Source organism: Drosophila obscura, unplaced genomic scaffold (assembly GCF_018151105.1).
Source record: "Drosophila obscura isolate BZ-5 IFL unplaced genomic scaffold, ASM1815110v1 contig_200, whole genome shotgun sequence".
NCBI lineage: Eukaryota > Metazoa > Arthropoda > Insecta > Diptera > Drosophilidae > Drosophila > Drosophila obscura.
This window is the reverse complement of record NW_024542791.1, coordinates 6515730-6534913: the sequence shown is the minus strand read 5'-3', so window position 1 is coordinate 6534913 and position 19184 is coordinate 6515730. Positions and strand designations below refer to the sequence as shown.

At 38.9% G+C, this 19184-nt stretch overlaps 2 protein-coding genes across 7 annotated transcripts in view; one reads left to right on the top strand and one right to left on the bottom strand.

Moving 5' to 3' along the window:
- LOC111077927 (degenerin del-1) overlaps positions 1–10998 on the top strand; it is a 72026-nt gene extending 61028 nt beyond the window's left edge. Inside the window, exons 2-10 of one of the 5 annotated variants that reach the window (XM_022372430.2) lie at positions 8503–8673; positions 8941–9430; positions 9490–9643; positions 9711–9914; positions 9977–10125; positions 10182–10312; positions 10375–10525; positions 10582–10695; positions 10759–10998. In XM_022372430.2, the coding sequence (XP_022228122.2) occupies positions 9098–9430; positions 9490–9643; positions 9711–9914; positions 9977–10125; positions 10182–10312; positions 10375–10525; positions 10582–10695; positions 10759–10908 (1386 nt within the window). In that variant the 5' untranslated portion in view covers positions 8503–8673; positions 8941–9097 and the 3' untranslated portion in view covers positions 10909–10998. Of the gene's footprint in view, positions 1–8502; positions 9431–9489; positions 9648–9710; positions 9915–9976; positions 10126–10181; positions 10313–10374; positions 10526–10581; positions 10696–10758 lie in introns of those variants that run through there. The other 4 variants (XM_022372429.2, XM_022372428.2, XM_022372427.2 and 1 more) reach the window with 4 other exon arrangements.
- Positions 10982–15180, bottom strand: LOC111077928 (protein yellow). Of its 2 annotated transcripts, none has more exons than XM_022372432.2 (3): positions 15115–15180; positions 13349–13629; positions 10982–12169 (listed from the first exon to the last, which is right to left on the bottom strand). In XM_022372432.2, exons 2-3 carry the CDS (start codon positions 13611–13613, stop codon positions 11058–11060), a joined length of 1377 nt encoding a protein of 458 aa, XP_022228124.1. In that variant the 5' UTR covers positions 13614–13629; positions 15115–15180; the 3' UTR covers positions 10982–11057. The 2 variants fall into 2 exon arrangements, with proteins under 2 accessions (XP_022228124.1, XP_022228125.1); XM_022372433.2 differs by having other exon boundaries at positions 13349–13648; positions 15115–15167.
- Positions 15181–19184: the final 4004 nt, after the last annotated feature.

The window sequence follows — 19184 nt, the reverse complement described above, 5'->3', positions numbered from 1 at the left end:
CTGTTTTCGAACTAAGAAAATCTGTATATTTTTTTGATTGATGTATGAGTAATTTTGAAATATTCAATCATATACTCGTATGACATATGATACCACCATCGTATCATAACTCCTGATAGAAGTTTAAATTTAATTCTTTTGATTAAGGATCATTGAAGATAATTCCAAATTTAATGATCATTTCTCTTGTAAACTTCTGATATCCTTGATATAGTCACTTTTCTATCAGTCGCTTAACTGATGAACGACTTTTGTGAGGTTTGGTTAATCTGTTACACAAGATAATGATGATGGATCCGGTTACCTATCATCATAAAATCATAATTTACTATCGAAAATTGTTAGGTTAACTAACTGAAGGAAGAACTCCCAAGGTAGGGGCGTTAAATTATAATCCAGTTGATTCGATAATCCGATGTAATCCGGGTCACTGTTCGTATTGTCACAGATTTGATGGATAGTTTTTCAAGCTTTTCGCAGATCCCTTTGGCAGGACAACGCACATACACACACGTACACTTTTCTTTCCTTTTTCGTTTTTTATGGAAATATATATGTAGTAATAATTTTTTTTAGGTTTCTTTCTTTTTGACAAAAAGGTCAAATTGTTGCTGTCTCTTAATACACTCTACTGCTGGTGCTGGTGCTGCTGCTGCTGATTACTGCCACTGCTGCGGATGCTGGGTAATATCCAAAAAATCAGAAATCGCACATTCAAAGGTGTTGCACTTACGCGCTCGAAAGCCGTTCTGAACCGTGCAACCGGTAAACTTGCCTTTTATACGGGGCAATTTGATACCCATGCTTCCCCTATGGCCGGCCCGATTCGATGAAAGCTTTCCCACCCAGTGCGTGTGTGTGTGCGTGCCTGTTTCGCTTTTTCTTGCTCCCTTTTTCGGTCTAGTCTAGCATTGGCTGAGGCCGGGAGCACGGACGGTCGATCTCGTCTCCCCAGCAAGTGGGCATCCATCCATCGCCTTGCAACAGTGTGTGCGTGTGTGTGTGTGTGAGTGGAGCATATGATGCAATCGCGGGCAGGATCGCTGTGAGAGCCGAAAGCTTTCCGCCGTGCGATTGCGTGAGCATGGGAAGCTCACCTATGATAGCCGCTATCTCGCTCGCTCTACCACACGCTCTCAGGGGCCTGAGTCGAATTCATTTCAATGACAAGAAGAAATCCTTCACTCTCCATCTCTTGCTCTATCTCTCTCAATCTGCTTTGTCTGCGAGTGTGGAAAAGCTTTAATTTTTACTTGTTTCACATATCATTTCTACACACACATGTGTGTGCTGGTGCGGGGGTTCTTTATTTGTTTTTCTCGGTGATCATTTTTCGCTTTTTGTTCTGGTTTTGGTTTTTGGTCACCTCAATGCCAATTTGATCTCCCACCGGATCGGTGGAGGGGTTGGATACGAAAGAGAAGGCAGCAGTGGCAGTAGTGGGTGCTGTGGTGTGCTGTTCTGCTTCCTTCTAATCGGTGATCACTTTACGATCGCTAGATAAGCCCGCCGTCGAACAGATCAGTTCAGTGGCTGTCCAACAGGTCTACCGATGCCAACAGCTGTTCCGCCTGTCTATATGGATGTACAAATCCAAATAGATCAATTAAGATCATTACCGATCGATAGGTAAATCGATCTAGATCTTGGTTAACAAAGAAAGGCCAAGCTATAGACCCAAATCTATCAAGAAATGATCGATGCACTTCTAGGAATACGCAAACATAGAGATTCCTTGTCTGCCAAAAATAAAAATGTGAACTTCAAAAAAACATCGATGGGCCAGAGAGAATGGGACTGCGAATGCGAGTGCGAATACGAAACGAGCGCCAGCGACATACAGCATACAGATGCATTTCATGATACTACACAGATACTCAGATAATCTGCACCAGATACATAGATACAGAGAGATACTTTAGATTTGTACATATAGTAGATACGATAGCGAAGAAATGCCAAATCAAATCAACGTTGTCGGCGTCCTTCAGAGCAATGCGAAAATCTTCAGCTTTCAATGCTAAAATCCCAAGAGTGTTTCGTATCTGGCAGATACAAAATGCATTCTTATGAAACCCATGTTCTCCCGATTTGTCGGTCATTTATCAAGCGCCCGGTCCGCCGACAAAGACAATTATGATAAATGCCACCAAAATGGAGGAGCTACACACAAAAAAAGAAAGCAAACATAAACAAAACTGTCAAATTTCTACAAAAATTACAAAAATTACAAAAATTACAGAATGCAGCATTTTTGGCATAATGAAAAATATGAAATATGAAATAGAAATAAAAAAAAAGCAGAATCCAAATCAGAGGGGAAATATAAAAGTGTTCACCCACAACAAGGCAGAGCTGAAGAATAATTTTCGTAATGATTTGAAATGCTCAAAATATTTGAGAATAAACAAAAACAACAAAACGAAAAACAACAAATAAATTCTGACAAAAACAATTTTTAAACATTTTGGGAATATTTTTAGTTCCCAAGTTTCAGTTCTCATCTCATCAAATGTGTGCGTTCTTCTCCCTCAAGATCGGAATCTGTATGCCTCTTCTGCTCTCGTTTCTTTTCGCACATATAAAATTATCATAATTTTTTGGTGGTTTTTTTGGTGTTTAACGCTGAAACAAAATCTGCGACATTGTCGATGAGAATACTGAAAAAATAAGAACAAAATCCGAAAGCCCAAACTGAAGCAGAATTTCACACGATTTTTTCAACAGAAAAAAACATTTTGCGAACATTTTTGAGTATTTATTTCTCATTTATGCAAGGCGATAAGTTAGGCTGCCTTATAATACATATTTATATAGGGTAGAGATCTGCACATGTTTATAATGTTTATATAGAATGAACATTTAGTGGTCGTAAATTATGGGTTAACCCAGACGAGCACTGAAAATTGCCCAATATAAAATAAAAGGGTTTTCTAGATTGTTCCCCTGCTCAAAATAAAATTGCATCTTTGTTTAAGTACTAACCGAAACCACATAAAACACCAAACAGATATCTATTATTATTTAACCAGAGGAAGAGATCTCAATGACAACGATTTATTGTTATTATTTATAGCAAAGGTTTTTATTTGTCATAAATTATTGTCCACCCCAAGGGAGGACTTTAATCTGTATCATAATAATTTCTTCCAGATGGCTTTGCCAAAACACTAATAGAACAATCCTTGTGTAGTAGAAGTGTTCTTGATAAAATCCCTGCAAAAAACCTCAATAAAGAATCTATTCTGCTCTTCCTAATTTTATCAAAGAGCCCAACCAACACATTTCGGTTTTGAGTCATTGACGCAAAGCAATTTTGCATTTTAGTGTCAAGATGCTGCTTCTTCTTTATCTCTTTGGCATGTGCGGCCTCCCTCAAATTGGTTGGGGCAGCCATAAGAGTGTATAGGGGGGGGCCAGATGGGTTGGTGCTGCCGCCTGTCTACACGAGGCAGCAACAATTATTGCATGCAATGGTCTATTTCAAAGCTGCCGCTCGATTGCGATGTGAGAGGATTCCTCGTACCGTGCCCACCTGCACCATAACGAACACTGCCACCACAGAACAGCACCCGTCGTGGATGCCAAGTAGAAGACACATTGAAAGGCATTTTGAAAGAGGGGTTGAGGGATGAACACACAAAAGCAGATCAGAGGGAACACGTTTCTGTTGGAGGTTCACCGTCATGCATATGCGTATATACCCCATATAGGTTAGTGGCACAGATTGAGTGTGGATTTCTATGAGTTGATGTTGAAATTTTCAAGCAAAGATCATTAATCATAATATTGTCACCAACAGACGCCAAAAATATGGATCAAATTTTCAAAAACCTGTTGCCGACATTGCTTTTATATTTTAGTCATAATATTAAGATTTGAAGACTTTAACTGATATTTGATAATGCCACATTTAATTATATATACGGGTACACTGTTTTACTTTCTGAGCCAGACTAATTTGGAGCGCATCCAATTTATTTTTCAATGATTAAGAATCAAATAAATTTGATAGAAATGTTAAGCTAAAACCTTACATGCAATTATCATTATTAACTTTACTTTCATTTTGCGAACATCTGTAAGTATGACTTCTGAAAATCGCTTCACTGAGGTTGTATCATTAAATAAGTTTTAATAAAACTTCAGTATAGGCTTGAGAGGAGTTCAAGATATAAATTTACTGGCTAACTACTGGCTATTTGAGAAATATCAATTTAATCACTTAACTAACTTTATATGAAGTCAATAGGCTAGTAGTTATGGGTACGCTTTTATTTGAGTTTTATAAATTATTTTAAATCAATAGATGCTCATTTAACGAACATACTTCCCAAGTTCTCTAGAAATCAACATCAGACTTGGCTGCACATGCCACACATTTTTGATACTGTGTGTAAATGCGCCACCCAGAAAGGTTACTACCCGGGCATCTATCCCGCCCCATCAGTTTTAATTTTGAGATAGTATCAGTAACCCTGCCCAAAATTTCTGTCGAATGGTATTCCTGAAAAATTTTAAAACAGCAATTGGTACACAGGGAAAATATTTTCAAAACGGCAACCGTGACCAAAATACATACATATTCTATAGATAACTTTCGTCTAAATGCATTGGAACCTATCCAAATTGTCGATATAAAAATATCCATCGTCGGGCTGACGTTCCCCGCTCGTCGATCGTCGGTCAACGTCGGGCACTCGGCCGCATCTGCATCGCATCTCTGGTGCACCAAAGTGAACCGTACTCCCGTACGTGCTTGCCCACACCCAATACCCGAATTCTCCCTTTATTTCGCAAATTATTCTCGAAAGGGGAGCTCCGGTGGGGCAGGCAGGACCGTTGCCAGGTAGAACATGTGCCCATGCGCTCCTCTGCTTACGCCTCTAATGCCTGTCATGAAAAATGAATGAATACTTCCTGCATTACGCCAGGATTATGTAAGAGTGGGGCTGTTTGAATATCTCTGGTAGTATTTCAGCTAAATAATTCATCCAAAAGAGAAACAATGGATGGGATATCTGTCAACTGCACATGGAAGTATCAATCGTGGTTGCTAATAGAGTCAAATGTAAATCCTAATCGGCTTTGTGATTGAATATGCGAAGTGTGTCAAGTCGAAACCTTTTTTGATGGATCGTTTCTTTTTTAAAATTACTATATTACATTTCTGGCTGTAAAATTAACGAGCAGCTACATTTATTTTTCATGTAAATAGAATTTTCAGAAATGAAAACTAATGGATCATTCTAATGAAATGAAATATGAAATATAGAAATTTTCGCAATAAATCAAATAATTTAGCTTTCCTATAGTACATACTCGTAAACTATTTCAGAACATGCTAGGTACATACATACTTACATATCATTAGTCTCAGACAGGTTTAGAGCATCCACAAAATTGTTTAAAAATATACTTTTTCTATATAATTATGGAGTTGATACAAAACATATTAAAAGTCTTCTCCTAGTCCTGGGACATCTTACTTAAATCGGAACCTTTTAGCTACAAAATTGTATGCTCTATTGGTCCAAAATGATAAGTAGAAGCCCAACTATATTTCTAATAACATTTTTAAATATTTTAGAAATGACTTATGAGAAAGTTTCAACGGATAATATATAAAACATCTTTATGCATATACACATATGTAGATAACTGAAGATGTAGTGACTTTTATAAAGCAATGATATCATTTTAAAAACCATTTCCAGCATAGAACACATTGAACACAGGAAAAAACAATATTTTTCCAAACCAAAAAAAATCAGGTAATAATGTTTATATTTCCCATACAACAATTTGTTTACATATTTTTGCAAGCTAAAATATTTTCCAGCCCTCAGCTGATTTTGTCGATGTGCGATTCGTGTGGGTTCCATATGATTAATTGCCGCGGCTCAATTGAGAACCACACACGCATAATGTAAATCCAATCTGCAGAGGATCTAGCTTCTATATATATTTATACACTTGAAGATATAAATATGCAGTTGTCATATATTGCATATTAATTAGGCAATCACATCGAATCATTTAGTATTAGTCACTGATGTGTGGAGCATTAGGAATTATTTCTGTAAGCATTTGTCACCCAATTAAATCGACGGCACCCGAAGTGCCCGAGCAGCCGACAGGCAGCCAAATCATCCACAGAATCAACAACTACTACACCTACTATGTATATAAAACTCAAGTGCAGCGGAATGCAATAATCGAAGTCTATATGGCGTCGAGACTTTTATTAATGATGAGTGAAAACGAGAAATGAAAATGTTTTTCTTTTTGAGGAGGCAGAAGGAGGGTACATCTACCGCGTACGAGTATTGAAGCCCCTTTTCCGACGCCGCCTCTGCAGAGGTCTGTGGGTAATGAGTGTATGCAGACTGATTAATCATATACAGACCATATAGACAGCATGGAAATGAGTCAGTACGCAACAGATTGTAAAAGTATTTTTCGATTTTGTTTTTAGACAATTTATGAGCGACAAGCAAAAAGTATTTTTAAAACATATTTCATACTCCACTGAAAGCAAAGGAACCCATCTACATACATATGTGGGTCGGGAGCAGAAGAAGACTGTGCTATATATCCAATCTACAGATATGTACATACATACATACATATATACACCCACTACAGTGGAAGATCTCTTGAAAAAACATATTTTATTTTCGGGCTAATACATTTACATTGCAGAACATTTGCTACTCCTTTTGAGGTGGATCCTTAGGCGGATGCATATTTTCATCAGGCAAATAGATATACTATCCGCTCTACAGAATTTTTACTGCACAAATATAGATATGTATGTATGGTTAGCTGAAGGAAGTTGTGTGGTCAAGTTAAGGTATTCAAAATTTCCAAAAGATGAGAGCAGCAGCAGCAGCGGCAGCGTCAGGTAGATACGTTCTGAGCTCTGGATATGCGGGCAGATTGTGTACATATGGATGTATGGGTCTATAATAATGTATAGGTGTATAGGTGGATCCTCTATATACCTCGGAGAACATACCTACTAAATCTAAAAAACATTTCATATGCGTTTAATATAGACGCCGCTGTGGTCTAAATTTAAAACAAAAGCTATTTAGTTGCGAAGAAGTTCAACACAAGCGAACAATTTCTTCGCTTCGTTCTACTCTGCATTTTGTCCGCTTCTGCGCTGGCTATACATATCTATAGGAACATCTAAAATTTACTAGATACAGACGCACACATGGATCTGGCAAAAGACTGTGTGACTGCGTCCTGGGCACTAACTATACGAGAATCAAGAGAAAGAAATAACGAACGCATACGCCGTGTGGTACGTGGACCGATGAGTCCGTCAACATATCTCACAGATACACGAGCTTCTCTTTGCATCTGTATCTGTGCAGCGGCTGAGCAGTAAAGCAACACTATTTTTTTTGCTCGTGTTCGTCAGCACGTCCATGTCCACGTAGTGTATTGGTGTTTTCATCTCTCGAAATGTTTCAATTTATCTATTTTTAGTCGAAAGTTTCTTTTTGTTTATTAGTTCTTTTCTTTATTTTTTTTTTTTGCTTTTTTTTGTTCTTGTTGCTTTTCCTCTTTTGACTTTCCCTCTATGTGCTGGGTATACGAGTATATAGGAGCTTAGATACAATATATAGCAGTGGGTCGGTCGTGGCGAGGTCTCTTCTGCTCTGATTTAACGTCACAACTGAGGAATGTTTCGGCTATTCTTTTCGGGGGCTTCTTTTTCTCCTGCTGGCTGCTGGATCCTCTACGCATTGTTTGGCCTGCCGTTCATATGTTATTCTACTGAAAAGCTTCAGATCTTTAGATACTATGTACATACATATGTTTATATGGCCTGTTATGTACAGTGTTCGAATAGGTACGAGTATATAGCCTGCCAATAGCTGGGCAATAGTCTAGGTGTTTGCTTAGATTTAGCTGGGGCTGTCTATAAGGTCAAACTATGTACACATAATCGTATGAAATGCTTAGGTGAATGGGGTTTTATATAAGTTGGATAACATGAGCTCAATTAACAAGTGGAAAAGGTGTGAAATCATTCGCTATAAATTCATTTTGAAGTAGGAAATTGGATTGGATTTTTGAGCTTAAGCTGATTTAATGATATTACTGGACACTCTTTACTTAAGTGATATACTGAAAACAAAAGCAGTCAACAAATATTAATTATTTATAAATGATAGAAACGATGTAAAATGTGAAAAGTCATTTTAAGGGAATATTTTATCTCAAAACTCAAATCATTAGCTCCATAATCAAAGTTATAGAAATGCTAACAACCTTTATATATGTATATATGATTATTTATTTATTATTATTATTTATTGTTATTGATAACATTATTGTGAGTAGCACTGGCATCGGAGGCCTTCGGAAACGTATTTTACGGTTTATTTTGTTGATTTGAATATATCGTAGAGCAAATGTCACACATCCATCATAATCTCCTTTTATTTATTTTCTGATTACTCCATATTATTCATATCAAAGCACAGGAAAGCATTTACAAAGAAGCTAAAGACATTAAGGATATAAATGATGAGCAAAGGAATTTATCTTAGCTTTTGGTTCACTTTAATTTCTCAGTGAAGAGGATCAATGAATCCCCAGGATCGAACCCAAAGCGAATGCCCCAAAAATGCTGTGCACATGCAGCCGCCAGTGAGTAAACAAACATAAAACCGTAAATTGCTTACCATGGCGCTGATTTGAGCCTGCAGAGATACTGCAGATATATCGCGCATATCCCCGCCATAGCCGCAGATACGATACGGTTATGCGGAATACAAGATACTCGTACCCGTACACCAGACACAAACAATTGTGAACAGCATGTTTTGGTAATGTTACGCTTGAATTTCCTGTGCTACTCGTAAAACATTTTGCAAACAAGAGATACAATCGATCCTGATAGATTATACCCTTCAGAATGGGGTTGGATGGAGAGAGACAGAGAGAGAGAGAGCGCAAACATTATCTAGGGGCTACACAACACCATGGTGCATAAATCAATATTACGCTTATCTTGACCAGCTGTGAGAATTTGTGCGGCTGTACATCGCAAAGATATTGCGAGGTCCCAGCCATGACAGAAATTGGAAACCACCAGCGACCAACGACCAACGACCAACAACCAACGAACAGTGCCATTGACACCTCACTTGAGTTTCACTTTCCACACGACATGGGTTACTGGTCGGAGACGCGGGCCTGGCTACTGAGGGATCCAGCCAAGCTCATCCGCTACCTGGTGCTCTTCGCCTGCAGCATCGTGGTGATTGTCCAGCTCTACGAGTGCTTCGCAAAGCTCTACGATCCTCCCATCTCCACACACTCCTACTACAACCTAAACGACACGATTGAGATGCCAGCGATTACCCTATGTCGGGAGCCACCCTACAGAGAGGAAGTTCTCACTGTGAGTTAGTCATCTAGGATCCTTGGGAGTTTCACTTTAGCAGGATTGTTCTGTTGCAGAACCTCTCTGGGGGATACTGTCCGCATCCAAAGTATGCCACCTGCTGGATGAACTATCCTTTTGGTGAAATATCTCTGGATGAGTTCTTCGAGAATGCCACCCACGATATCAGCGACACCTTTATCCTCTACGGACTAAATGGTGATAAGGACAGTGGGTACAGTCTCAGCCATATGTTGGAGGAATATACTCACATGCAATTCCTTTTACATACTCGTAGATCTGGAAATCGAAAGCAGTCTGCACTTTTATATGGGTCGCTGCTATACCCTGCGCCCGAAGGCACCCGCCAAGCGGGTTTCCAAAGCTGTGGGCTACTCTCTGATGGTAGAGCATGCCAGATCCACAACCTCGACCAGTGATGTGGATATTGGAGGATCCGGCTGGCATGTCTTTATTCACGATAAACGAGAAAACTTTACAGGTAAAGTGGCTTCGAATTCCTTATTAAAATTTAAATTTCTATTTATGAATACTCCCCCAAAGAAATCAACATGAAGGGCTCTGGCCGTGTGGAATATGTTTTCGTGAATGTCAATGAGGAAATCGAGATCAAGCTGCAGAGTCAATACTTTTCCAATGTACAGACTCGCGAAGAGCCCTGCTCCAGCGAAGAGGGCTACAGTGACTTGAAGGTACTCCTAAACGAAAGATATTTTTGCACACAGCTAAACCTTAAACTACTTCCAAGTGCGGCGATCATTGCATCTGGCAGGATTTGGCGGATGAGTCAAAATGTTCGGGTCCTTGGATGCACGAGATTGTCAACGAGCCCTGCAATGACACCTTATCCATGCGGAATCTAATAGCGGACTATAAGGAGTAAGCTTCTATTTGTTGAAGAATTGTTGAAGAACCCCTTTAATATTGTGTCCCATGTCAAGGGTCTATGAAAACGAGAATGACTTTGACTGTGACTGCATTCAGCCCTGCCAGTCGCGAATCTATACAACATTCATACAGAGCCGTAAAGCGTTTAGCCAGCCAGAGCCCCGCTCTCTAATCTATATATACTACACAACCAAATTGATATCGGTATGGATGGTGAATGATATATCGAACACTTAATGATTGCCTTTTTCCCATTACAGATGATTGAAGAGCGCCCAAGTTACGATACAACGCAGTTTATAGCCGATGTGGGTGGCTCTTTGGGCTTCCTGTTGGGTCTTTCGGTTCTAGGACTCATTGGAATACTGGAACATGTGGGATATACAAAATGCCTTATCCTGTCCAGTATATTTATGATGTATTTACTTCCTTCACAGATGACTCTCTTCTTTTGTGGAGGCTTCATCAAGCGCATGCAGCAGAAGGAGAAAAGTAAATTGGGTGAAACATCTGAGGATGGTCAGTCCCAGAGCAGCGATGAGACCATCGATGTGAGCACAGTCTATAAGAAGAAGTCTAAGTATTGATAGAAGGAGTCAAGCTGGCTTGGCGTTCCATAAATCGTACTTATACCTAAGCATAAGCAACGTACTAATCAAATAAATTTCTTACATTTAATCAACATTACAAGCAAAGCTAAGAACTATTTATAATACAGACACAGAGACAGGGAGAATTACGATCCTCCAGTTAGGATCCTGAAGCTCATCAGCAGACCAAGAGTGGCCACCATCAGAGCACTGACAGACATCGGGGAAGCATCCGAAGTTGACTTAAGAATGACATTTGTGTTGAGGATATCCCCCAACTTGTTAATGATGTCCGGCAGCGGGGAAGTCCTGCTCTCGCAGGCTGTGTTCTCGATGGCTTCCTTCACGCTGGCTGTGTGAATGCGGAAGTTGATGGATCCGGCATACAGCTCGTCATAGATAAACACTGGCAGCTGGTTGGACAAGACCCAGAGACGCTTCTCCTGATCCACCTTGACATCGCTGGGAAAGATCATGCTGTCGTTGTTCCTGAAGATGCGGCTCTGGGCATTGTGGGTGAAGTCCTGAGAGGTACGCCAGCAGGCGACTTCATTCAAGTTCGGCAGGGCATAGAAGAGCACACCAGTCTCCTCATCCAGGAACTCAGCGCCCGCCTGGGTGTTGGGACCACGCGAGCCGAGAACCTTGAAATCCCTATAGATATCCGGCGAGGTGGCCAGGGTCTTGTTGCGCAGCACAGATGTGCTCACAGAGAACTCCATGGTGGAGCACAGGGGATGGAAGTACAGCGTGGAGAAGCCCGTTTCCAAAGGCTTGGACAGGGCCAAGCCGTAGAGACCATCATCCCACTGAAACTCGATGCCATTGACGCTAAAGTTTCCGGCCATGGGATCGGGGTGGAAGTAGTGATGCTGCACGCGCCAGGATTCCTGGTCTTTCCACGAGTAGACAACCAAACCGGGACTACCCAGATCCGCAGCATAGGCAAAGGTGTTCTCGCAATCCCCATCCTCTATAGCCAGATTTGCCAGAAAGGAGCCCTGTTTGAATTGTTCGGCGGGTAGCGTGTGACGGCGCAGCAGATCATCGTTATGCAGATCGTAGACCAACAGCTGGGGCGCTCCGTACATTTTGGTTTTCTCTAGCACACCAGAGATACGTAGATCCAATACCCAGAGGCGGCCACAGCGATCGGCCCTCACACGGTATGGGGAAACCAGCTCTGGTTCCGCTTCAGCCAGATTGTGGGCCTCCCAGCTGGGGAAGGGCTTCAGGGCAGGCATTTTAGTCGAGGTATCTATAAAAAAAGAGAGACATAGAATCTCATAAATTAGATTCCATTTATTGTGGGGTATTGATCTCAATTGTTTTCTTGTTGTGATCCAAGTCACTTGCATTGCTTTTTTTTTGGCTGCTGCCAATTGAAATATCAACAACATTTGGGTGTATTCATTGGGTGACTGCTTCGGATGACTAATCAAACAAACTCCGTTGACATTGGCTGCACTCTGGCTGAGGCTTGTATGGGGGCTCATTGTTCAACTTGTTAATTAGCTGGGGTTGATCTTGTGGTTGCGGCAACTTCCCACTCGCCTTGCTGCAAAAGGGTAGAGCAACTTCGTTGAGGGGTTCACAGTGGGTCATTAACATATACGATCATATACGGCATACATGATAATTAACTTCAATTGCAAATCTTTCAGTTACGTACTGTCGCTCCCAGATCAAAGATGTAGAGATAAATATTATATCTTATCTGAGTTGAAGTCTTGAAATATAATTGACATTTTATTATGCCCAATATGATTCCAAGGAATACTTTCTTTCACTAATATACAATTTACATATACTCGAATGTATCTAAGGTAAATGTTCCTTTATTACGACTTGATAGATACCTTTTTGGGATTTTTCGTACCTTAGCTAACCTCTCAAACTATCTTTACTTTCTTTCTATGGATCAGATTAGTTTTTAGAGGTATTTTTTCATAGTTCTAAAAACACTCTAAAACGAAAATTTTCTGTTTATAGAACAAAAAATAAATTCTAAACAACAAATTAATGAAGCTCTCTCCAGTGTATTCAAACATTGTATGACCATCTCTAAACAATCTTTGCACTTGCTATGACCAAAAGGCGATGGTTATTGTACACTCACAGCCCTCACTATTACCCAAACGAGCTTTGAATCTATTAAGAGCTATGCCCCGAGTGGGTTGTGTGGCGCTCACAGGCAGTTAATGACGCCAGCACGCTGCAGCGTGCGAAATTATGGTAATTGACTGGCAAGTGCGAAAGGAAACTGAATTGTTTTGGATGGTCAAGTTGATCAGACAGTTCCGTCAGACAATCCAAAACAATTGTTGAGATCTTAGATCAGTTCTTGGCACAGAAAAAGCAACTGCAATTATATTCAAATGTGGACACAGCTGCTGCTGCTATTTTGCAGCTGCAACAATGCAACTCATTCGCTTACCATTAAGATCAAGGTAGGCCAACGAGGCCGGCACTCCGGCCCGCCATCTAGGCAGGGTCACAAATAGTCGGTGCTTGTAAACCTCCAGGCCAAAGGGTATCACATTGGAGGGCTTAAAGTCGCCCCTCTCGATGGCTGCCCAGCGCTGATCCGAGGTGTCATACTTGAAGTCCATTTCCCGCCACTCGTAGGCCACGCGGAGATTATCATTGGCCAGGGCTCCGACCAACCATAGCAGGAGGAGTCCAATATAGGCAGACATCATGGCTTCAATCAATTAACTGCAAAGACAAAAATCAACTAAAATTATACGAATGGATGGCTGGTTAAGCTTCCGTTAAGCCGCAACGGCCTTGTCCATGCCATAACCAGATCATAGTCAGTTAATAACTATAAGTATCGTATCTCGATCTTGTCACTAGGCCCAGCCCCCACCGCCTCGGTTGGCCTTCTTGTGCCTATGACTCAGAGGTCTCTCGCGGTCTCAGGCTTGGTCTCTCTCAACTATTTGAAAGTTGTCTTGGGTCTGTTCTGGTTAAGTTGCCAAACAACAAACAAAGTTTTTGTTTTTTCCGTTTCTGGCTAAAAGCGAGTCTCGTGGCTTATTATCTAACCGAAGAAATCAAGACATGTTTTGGGTAAGTTTTTCACTTTTTATATACCCTTTTTTGAGTGCACTTTACGGAGACTCCTTCTGATGTCTGCGATTAAGATTGATGAGGGTTTACTGTCATTTCAAACATACTTTTTTTTATCTTAAAGATGATACATCAGAGTTTGATTTCATTGGAAAGAGCATCATACATCATGGATATGCAATGGCATAAACTTCTTTGAATTTGTATAGCATTGTTTTTAGATATTATTGGATCAATATTCGTATTCCCTTTTTTTCTTAGACAAACAACTCTCCAAGCTGTTATTGTAAGAAAACATATCAACGCATCCAATCAAACCTTTCTCCTGCTTCATCATTGCTCAAGTTGTCTGGCACCTCATTCAATCTTTTGTCTGCTTTTTTTTTTGTTGTGTAGTGTATCTTAACCATTATTGTATCCTCAGCACTCGGCACTCGACCTCATCATCTGAATTCAAGTTGAGTCTCTGGCTCGTCATTCGGGCATTAGCATTTCAATGAGCCTCTCTGTCTCGACCGCCATTCTCTTTGATTGTGCCATCTAATAAATTTTATTTATGATCTTGGCATCGTCCGAACATTTTGTTACACATATTTTTCAAATTGTTTTTCGTGATTTAATTTCTCCGATTTTTTAATGTGAGTCAGTTGGGGGTTTAAAGAACGCCCTATTTGAGGTCGATTCCAGTTTTGGTTTGTGGGCGTGTCTAAATATATACATATGCAGCTATAATTACTAATTGACTTTTGCAGGCATAAATTAATAGTCTCTGATTTTGTTAAGCTTGGCTTGTGTTGTTTCCAGTTTCTACCCATTTTTATTTGCTATTACTTAACACTTTGCTTTGATATTTTTATTTGTTTTGTAGCATTTTCGGGTTTACGAGCAAAGTAGACGGCAATTGAGGCTTCAAGTTGGGGTCTTTGTACTATCCAACTCCAAAAAGTTATGCAAACTTTGTCACTTTGAATTGAGTTGTGTGGACAAGTCAGGAGTTGATCAAAGTTTGTGTCTTGAATCTTTTGTGTTTGGCCCTGGTTTAGTTTCGGCTTTTATGACCACAAAGAGTTTGATTTGCTGGCAAAATTTTTACAAAATGTCAGCAGTTCGAACCAGCACTTAACACACCTTTTAAAAGCCTACAGAATTCCGTGCGTTACAACCGGCCGCGACGAAGCTCGAAACGAAACTAAAAGTCAACTGAACACCAGCGGCTTGGACAAGACAACTTTATGAGACTGGTTGGTTGCGTGTGAGTTTCTCTCACTCTCTTGAAATTCCACTGAACTTGAATTAGTCAGTCGGTTAAGGCAGCTTAGCACTTGGGAGCTAAGTAAATTTTGGCACGCTCCCTGAGCTATCCGAATAATGTTAATAGATACATGGATAGCCAGCTCCCACGCTATGGCGATATTAATCCGGCTATTATAATACATATAGCACCAATTCCAATTTGCAAATAGACACACAAATAGGTGACCGTTTCAGCTTCAGTGGGCTGTGAACATTTCGACGGCCCTGCAGATGACAAGCCCCTGAAAATACTCCCACAGCTAGTAGGGATCAAATGGACACAGGCCTACTGCTAATTATTGTATGACCCATAAATACTAAAAGATAATACGCAGGGCCCCCATTGTTTTATTCTGTATGTCAGTAATTACCCACAGAAATTAATTAAAAATTCATATTAAATATTGATATTTATTATAATTAATATTTTTAATATACATACATTTTTAATTAATTTCTTTGGGAATTAGCATTCGTTAGCCTCTAGAAAGTTCTGTGCATTCTATACCATGAATGAATCGCTGACTTGATGGCTCACTGACGAACTACTGGTTGGGGATAGACCATGTGTCATCAATCTGTTTTTGAGGGATTTCCAGGCACCATTTACGCAAGAGACTTATGACAACAACAAAAAAACAAAATGCTAGCCGCAGAGAGACTGGAGCCACAGCTAGTATACAATGTTTAGTGGGTGTATCACAGCTATAAGAAAAAGATACTGTCATGCGGGAATACAATTTTTGAATGAAAGAAATTTACATATATGTAGGTACGAATATTACAGACTTCATTAAATTTCCCAGTTCCTTCATTGGTTTATCTCTTAAATTTATTTAAGATATTCTTGAAAATTTCCCAGAAAAAATCTCAATTTGTTTTCATTTATTTGATTTATTAAAATTTCAATAAATTAATTTAAAAAGAATAGAACAATCAAAACATTAAACTAGAAATATTATCATTATGCAGTTTTGTTTTTGATTTTTTTTGTTTGTTCAAAAGAGTTTAAACAATTGCTTATATAATTTGCTGTTTGTTTGTTGATTTGTTTTTGGTTTTTTTATAGAAACATTTTTCGTACAAGATGGCTAAATATATCTTTTGTTTTTCTTACTTTATGCTTTACTTTCCATTTGCGTTACAACATTCAAAGTGGTTCAACATACATACATATGTAGGCAAACCTGTTGGTTTTTTTGATTTTTTTGCATTTGCACTAAATATAGTAGAGGCATTAGCTAGGTATTTGTGTGATTAATTGCCGAACGAACAGAAATGGATAAGGGAAAACAATTTTGGTTATATTTCGTAAGCTTTAGTTAATAGTAAATGCAACAAAAGTTGTTTAAAGCTTATGAAAAATATAAACATTGCAATTTATTAAATTTACTCAAAGATTATGAATAAGTACAACAAAAATAATCAACTTTGGTCGAAAGCTTCAAAGATCTTTGGCAAAACAAATTCTGTTTTAATTATGTTTAAAATTTATTTGGTTTTAAAACAATTTTCGATCTTGTAATACTTTCCAAACAAAGTAGTTGCAACTATCAAAGCATTATTGATTATTTCGATTTGAAAAATGATTAAATAATCAACACTAAACAAAAATGTGGAAACAAACATTATCATAGATATAGATCTCTTCTGAATCCTTTCATTTCGGATGCTTTGAGAAATGGTGTGGTCGAGGTGGTGGTTGGTGGTGAAACTGCCTTCCGGATTGTGTGGATTGTACAAGACGCGTATGTTATGCGATTCGGTCTGATATCAAAAGTTATAGCAGTAGTTATATGCATGTGTAAAGAACGAAAGTGTATGGTGCAAGACAAGGACCGAAAAGTCCAACAGTTAATTCGATAACTGTGATGTGCCTTCATTTCGGAGATACAATTTGATAAAAATCAATCAAAGTCCAGCACATCGCCTGCGTCCTTTTGGAATTTATCGGGTGGGTAGGCATTACTCTTCACTCAGGGCATGCAGAACATAATCCAAAGATAGACATATACCATTTAAATATAGATATAGATAGAGAAATGTATAGAGAGAGAGACAGAGAGGACGGACGCAGGGGACTCTTCGCTCAGCAAAATTAATGTGACACGCTTTCAACTGAACCCAGCAGACATTTACGCCGTTGATATATGGGTGTGTGTGGGGTTTTAGTAATACAGTGACTGCAATTTGTTCAGCTACTCGCGTGTCGCCCAGCGCAAAGACAGACAGTTTGGTGGCCTATGTTAAATTTTAATCATAATTTGGGTTTCTTGTCGCAAACACCTAAAGCCCATCAAAATTAAGAACGAAAACTGGTAGCTTCTTATTTTGTACTCTCTTCAAACGAACGCGTGCATTGTATGTTGATAGTTTTACATTTAGAGCAATATAGAAATTAAATGACATCAAATAATCGATAATCTGAAAATGACCACCACCAGTTGACTAAAACTTGACTACAGTCGAGGAATGCAAACCCAAAATGGAAACAATTTTATATTATTACCAAATTTCACTATACCATAACCAATTGTACAGGATTGTACAATTCATAATGTTGGAACATAAAAATTTAATTACAAAAAAATTGTTTAACGTAAATTCTATTCAAGATTTTAACAAAACATTATTAAAATGATCATCTATCTTATTAAAACTAATAGCGTGGAAAGTGAAAAACATATCCTCTACCTGTTTTATTCAAAGTATAAAGGAAACGTTTTAAGACAAACGTTGAAACAAAAAAAAAAAAAATCATTAAAAACGAGAAGGAACGTGTGAGTCGCTTCTGTGGACGCGACTCTACTTTTATACCCGTACTCAGTCATACATTTGTGAGCTTATGATTTATTTGGAATTTTAAAATATTTTACATTTTTTTTAGCTACATCAGTTATCAACATCTTTATGTACAATGTCCATTACACACATAAAATGTAGATTCTACATCTTCTCAGCAAAGGTAGCGCTTTGCACAGGGCATTCTGGCTATAATAATGATCCGATTAAAAGTTTGGCTGCCACAGATTTTCGTCCTTTGTTGGGGCGCGGCGAAATTTTGAAATACACTTGTATCACTTGAGTCTGGAACCAAAATTTGGTTGCTCTAGCTTTTATAGTCTCTGAGATCTAGGCAACAAACAAGACGAACAGACAGACAGGCAGACATAGACTCGGCTATTGATGATGAAGAATACATATACTTTATGGGGTCGAAAACGTTTCCTTGACGCACCGCTGTCACATCCACTTTTACCACAAATCTAATACTCTTCGTACTCTTCGAGTATGGGTATAAAAACAATGTTTTTTCACTATTTTATGATCTGGGTGAATTGATATAAGTCAATAAAGCGACTAACCAAAGTATTTTCGATAGCTAAAGTGGAAACAGAGATCAAATTCAAAAGTTGAGATCACAGAACTTTAAAATGTAATAAAAAAAAAAAATATTTAACGAAAATTATATTTAAAATTTAAACAAGATAACAATCTGTAAATTAAGTTAAATATCATTCATTATCTAATCCACACATTAATTTACTGCTGAATAGATTTGCATTCCCGACCCTTAAAACAAGGAAAAGTGATAAGAGAAAAGCAACTCTACAAATGAAATGCGGCCATCAAATATTTACAGAGTCTTTTCAATAGGTTTACCAGAGAGAGAGATATATATATAGACTACAGATACGAGTAGAAACAAAGACTGTGTACAAAGATGCGAGTTTAGTTTTTGGTTGTGAGAATTGCCACCAAATCTGGGAGTTTGTCTGTCTTGCATTGAGGTACTTTCGTCTGAAGCACGCCGTTTTAACACCGCAGGATGATCGAACCGGGCCAAACGAAATTGGATATGGCCGGCGATATCCCCTCAACGGTGCGGCAAATTTGCCAGACCC

Coding starts and splice junctions, on each gene's coding strand:
- LOC111077928 (XM_022372432.2), bottom strand. CDS start 13,613: ATGATGTCTGCCTATATTGGACTCCTCCTGCTATGGTTGGTCGGAGCC. Junction 12,170..13,348: donor GGCCTACCTTGATCTTAATG/GTAAGCGAATGA, acceptor CTTTTTTTATAG/ATACCTCGACTAAAATGCCT.